The 5,530-nt window shown below is 37.1% G+C and overlaps 1 protein-coding gene across 1 annotated transcript in view; it reads left to right on the top strand.

Annotated features, from left to right (window-relative positions):
• LOC107694151 (D(4) dopamine receptor-like) overlaps window positions 1–4,403 on the top strand; it is a 7,339-nt gene extending 2,936 nt beyond the window's left edge. Inside the window, exons 2-3 of the mRNA XM_016493756.1 lie at window positions 1,292–1,995; window positions 3,907–4,403. Of these exons, the coding sequence (XP_016349242.1) occupies window positions 1,292–1,995; window positions 3,907–4,109 (907 nt within the window). The 3' untranslated portion in view covers window positions 4,110–4,403. The remainder of the gene's footprint in view (window positions 1–1,291; window positions 1,996–3,906) is intronic.
• Window positions 4,404–5,530: the final 1,127 nt, after the last annotated feature.

The raw sequence follows: 5,530 nt of genomic DNA, 5'->3' as shown, positions 1-5,530 counted from the left end.
TATCTATCTATCTATCTATCTATCTATCTATCTATCTATCTGTCTATCTGTCTATCTATCTATCTGTCTATTGTTTTATCTGTCATTCTATCTGTGTATTGTTTTATCTGTCGTTCTATCTATCTATCTATCTATCTATCTATCTATCTATCTATCTGTCTATCAGAAATGGCCTTCTATATACCCCCAACACTGCAAAAAGATAGAAAACGAATAGTTTGTCCATCCAGATTATCTACAGTACACGTTTCTTGTGTTGGTCCCTAAACTTTCATACGATTTTTAATGATTTTTTAACATTCAGCAGGTCTGTTTTGTGCCTCTCTGAGCGTTCACACAGTGAATCTTAAATTGGTGGTTATGTGTGATTGGCATCCAACGGGATGCTAATGAAACCACAACGTGGTGCTGAATTTCATTACTTACACAGTGCATCAATCATTACCGATTCACATAAACAATATAAAACAACTTCAAGAGGTCCCAGACCAAAGCAAAGCAGGGTCAGTCCGTCTTTGACGCATACTAAAACAAACGCGAGCTTGTCTCTGAAGATGAAAACAAAGGTTTGGGGTCGAAAGGGTGTAGATGATTGAAAAGATTAATCAGACTTATGAGGTCTCATGCAATTTAAAATGATTGTGCTAGAATCTTCCACTGTCTCGCGGGTCACAGAGATTAACAAACACAAAACATGCTTTAAGGAGTTGTCAATCATGATTTTACGCATAAACATAAGCTTTTACAAGCAAACCAACATTGCACCGCCTGAAGGACAGATCTGCGCTCATGTTGCTCCAAACCCGTATGACTTTCTTTCTTCTCTGGAACACAAAAGAAGATATTTGGTCCGAGTCCACTTTGCTGAGTCAAAGTCAAGTTTTTAACCAATTGAGTTGGAGTTATTAATGTCTTTTTTTTTTATTAATCTTGATTTTATGTTGTTACTCATTTTTTTTAAAATCTTTTATCTTACACATGACATGGATTCATCTGTATGTCAAAAATGTCCAAGTCCGAGGGGGAACAATATGAGGGGAACAATATAATTGGAATCACTTTCAGAAATTTTTCTTTTTTTTTTAGTGGAAGGACAATAAAAACGCAGGCAGCCAATCAGAATCCATCCAGCTTTAAAGAGCTGGAGCATTTAAAGTGGCAGAGAACAAAACTACAGTGCATGCTTTTAATAAACAGAATGTTATTGTTCACTGGAGTAATATAGTTATCATTATATTTATCCTAATAGGTGTCAGTGGATCTTATTACTTTCTCTTCCTCTCTGTTACAGGTACATTGCAGTAGTGGTCCCTCTGAAATACAACAGGAACCAGTTTAGTGTTCGTCAGCTAGTCTTGATCACAGCCACCTGGGTGCTTTCCCTAGGCGTAGCCAGTCCTGTCATATTCGGCTTAAACCAGGTGCCCAACAGGGACCCTCATGTGTGTAAGCTGGAGGACAACCAGTTTGTGGTCTATTCCTCCATCTGCTCTTTCTTTGTCCCCTGCCCTGTCATGCTCCTCCTGTACTACTGGATGTTCAGGGGACTAAAGCGATGGAGCTCTGGCCGTAGAAGGTCGCACCTCCACCACCCATCCAGAGGCCGTAGAAGCCTGTCTTTGCGCCTAGGAGCAGCTCTACAGAAGGAGAAGGGACGGGCGAGGGAGAAGGTGGTGTACCTCATGCCTGCAGGTCTCAGTCCGACATCTCTCACCGCTACCTCGACTACACCAATCTCTCCAGCCAGCCCGGTTACTCTTACCACAGATGAGCAGGCAGAAGGTCAGACGCCGGCAGCAGAGAGTGACCCCATTACCACCCAGATGGACAGTGTTTCGGACGCAGAGAACCCTGAGCGTGCCACCGAGGATGAGAGTGGACGGGAGAATGGTGTAGGGAAGAACCATCGCCCTCATACGGGACGCCGCCACAGCAAGAGCAACAGGGTGAGCGGACGAGAGCGGAAGGCAATGAAGGTGCTGCCCGTGGTTGTGGGTATGTATCAATTCAATTCAAATGTTTGTTATTGTGCTTTTCACAACATAAATTTCTAAAGCATATGGAAGCCCGTTTCTGCCACTGAATAAAACATAAAAATAGGTGATTGCGACTTTTTATCTCACAATTCTGGCTTTTTTTTCTCGCAATTGCGAGTTTACACCTCGTAATTCTGACCTTTTTCTCAGAATTGCATGATATAAACTCATAATTGCGAGTTATAAATCCAGAATAGCGGGATACAAACTCGCAATTGCGAGAAAAGTCAGAATTGTGAGATATAAACTATATAAAAAAGTCAGAATTGCGAATTTACCTTGCAATTCTGACTTTTTTTATATAGTTTATATCTCACAATTCTGACTTTTTTTCTCAGAATTGCATGATACAAACTCACAATTCTGACACTTTCTCTCAGAACTGTGAGATATAAACTCGCAATTCTGAGAAATATAGTCAGAATTGTGAGATATAAATGTATAAAAAAAGTCAGAATTGCTATTTTTTTCTTGCAATTGCCAGTTTATATCCAGCTATTCAGGCTTTATAACTTGCGATTATGAGTTTATATCATACAATTCTGAGAAAAAAGGTCAAAATTGCGAGATGTAAACTCCCAATTGTGAGAAAAAATGTCAGAATTGTTAGAAAAAGTCGCAATTACCTTTTTATTTTTTATTCAGTGGCAGAAACGTGCTTCCATAAAAGCAGCTTTATGTGCATTTTAAGCTGCATATTAAAATTGAATTCGTTTTTTGTGTTTAATTTAATCTGGTTTAATTTCCTTTAGGTTGAATAAGGAATTTTTGCTTAAGGGATTAATGTAAATTTAGTGCTGTCATGCGATTAATCGCGATTAATTGCATCCAGAATAAAAGTTTTTGTTTACATAATGTATATGTGTGTACTATGTATATTTATTATGTATACATAAATACACACACATGCATGTATACAGTATATTTCAGAAAAATGTTATGTTTATATATTAAATATATTTATATATAATATAAATTATATGAATATAAATATAGACATGTAAATATTTTCAAAATATATACTGTACGTATGTGTGTGAATACATATATACATAATAAATATAGACAGTACGCACACATGTATTATGTAAACAAAATCCTTCATTTTGGATGCAATTAATTGCGATTAATCGTTTGACAGCACTCTGCATGCAAAAAGAGACAATCAGCATATTTGGATTGAGCATAGATGCTTGAAAACATCTTGGGGGCATCATGAACATTCTCCTAAACGTCTGATATGAAATGAGACAGTGTTTGAGTAAATTATGACAAACATTTTATTTATTTTTCTTTTTTGGTGAACTGTCCCTTTAAGATGATTTTAAGGGACTTCAGCATCCAAAACAAATTCTGGTGAGCAGCCATGCTGGTTTTTTCAAACACTCAAAGTTCCTTGCCGTGATCTGAGGTTTTTAAAATCAAGACTGTGCGGGCATCCATCAGTGTATTTGAATGTTCATTTACGTGAAAATAATGAATCAAGTCATGAATAAATGCGTAAGCAGAAATTAGAACTAAATGACAGCCGTCAGGTGGTCAAGTATAAAGCTGTTTCCAGGGCAATGAAAGCACTGACCACTATTGTCACCATTGTTTCCCGCACAACTTACAAAGACTGAAATCTTGGTGTGAAATCAGCATTCTGCAACATAACAGTAAAAATAAAAAAAATAAAAAAAATACAAAAGCTGAATAAAAAGGTAACTGACACTCTTATAGTGGTGAAAAAAAAAACAGGCACATCGAGCCAGAAATGGTTAGCTCTTTTTGCTGCCTGTAGTCAGTTCAGTCATGCACATGAAAGAGTTGGATGAATTACCAATGTAAGGATATACATAAACTCCTAACATGATCTTCTCCTCTCCAGGTGTGTTTCTGGCCTGCTGGACTCCTTTCTTCGTGGTCCATGTGACTAAGGCGCTGTGTGAGTCATGTGACATCGGGCCGACGCTGATCAGTGTGGTCACATGGCTTGGTTACGTGAACAGCGCCGTCAACCCCATCATCTACACTGCCTTCAATGTGGAGTTCAGGAACGTCTTTCACAAACTGCTCTGCTGTCGCTCCTGAGGCCAAACGCTCTTTAGCACAAGCCTAAATTCAAGATGAATCATTAAATAATTCAAACAACAATGATTTAAAAAAAAAAAACACCTAAATGATCCGAGTACACAGTGGTCTCCAAGCAAAGGAATGCTTTAAGAAAACTGAACATTACAAAACAATGAATTACCGAAAAGACTGAATGCGCAGTGGAATGTACCATTGAGGAAAACTTCTGATGCCTTAGTTAACCGAACATTTTCTTGTAAAATTATTGCTTGAACACTACAGTAGATAACAGAATACTGTTGATTTCATAGCCCAGAGGCATAAAATATGTGAAAACGTCCACATTGAAGATAACAGTTGTCTGTGTTTGATATGTGATTGGTATCAGTGTTGATTTAATTATTTCTAAATGAATTTTCTTATTCTTTTTCTTTTTCTTTTTTTGAATTTTCTTATTTCTTTGGAATGGCATACCAGCATACTGCATACTAAGCAGTAAGCAGTATATTGTCAGTATGATGCTTAATGTTTTAAAAAATTGTATGCGATATGGAATGCTAAACATATTTAAACAGTTGCAGAACTTGACACATTGTATGTTTACTTCAAGTACAGTTCAGTTATCATCTCAAATACAGTCGCAGTGCGCTTTTATTTCAAGCATGTGCTCATGTATTCTTCACACATGCATATTATATACTAGAATACTGCTATACTAATACAAGAAATATGTTGTCTACTAGAGGTAGGCTAGTATGCTTATGCTATTCCGAACACAGCCATCGATTCTTAAAGGTGCATATGGTGAGATTGTTTATTACTAAATTTTCCCTGACAAAATGAACTAAGCCCTGTAAAACCATGTAAACAGAGCCAGGGAAAGATCTCATTTTCATACCTACGTCACCTTTAGTTAGAACAAACGATGTTAAGAAGTTAATTCTGTGGCTTCATACAAAGAGGAACATGTGCCAACTGTTGAAGGTGTATATACAGTTGCCAAAATCATTGGATGCCTTTCTCTGCCCTGGTGCACGCAGTCTGCCAATTTAGTTTTGTTGCAAGAGTGATTCACAAAATGTGTACTGTAGATGTGCTCAGCAGTGACTGGTAATAAATTGCATAATGGCACGGGGATTGTGGGTATTATCTGGGGTGGATTATAGTAATTGTGCTTCCAAGAATCAGTGTTGTAAAGAGACTTGTGGAATGAGTATTGCTGTTCTTGTACAGGATCATCAGTGCATCTGTCAGTTTATGGAGATGTATGTGCTTTACTGCTTAAGCTGTACAAATATATAAGCAGTGAGCTTCATCAGTCTGAGACCACACTAACAATCTGGGATTGAATTTATGATTTGTGAAATTCATCTTAATTTTACTTTACTATGGTAATATAATTTGAAAAAAATAAAAATAAAAATAAAATTGTAAAATAG

The sequence above is a fragment of the Sinocyclocheilus anshuiensis genome, unplaced genomic scaffold (genome assembly GCF_001515605.1).
Source record: "Sinocyclocheilus anshuiensis isolate Anshui unplaced genomic scaffold, SAMN03320099.WGS_v1.1 scaffold1003, whole genome shotgun sequence".
Lineage (NCBI taxonomy): Eukaryota > Metazoa > Chordata > Actinopteri > Cypriniformes > Cyprinidae > Sinocyclocheilus > Sinocyclocheilus anshuiensis.
Note: the sequence above shows the minus strand (reverse complement) of the source record. Positions and strands in the feature narration are given on the sequence as shown.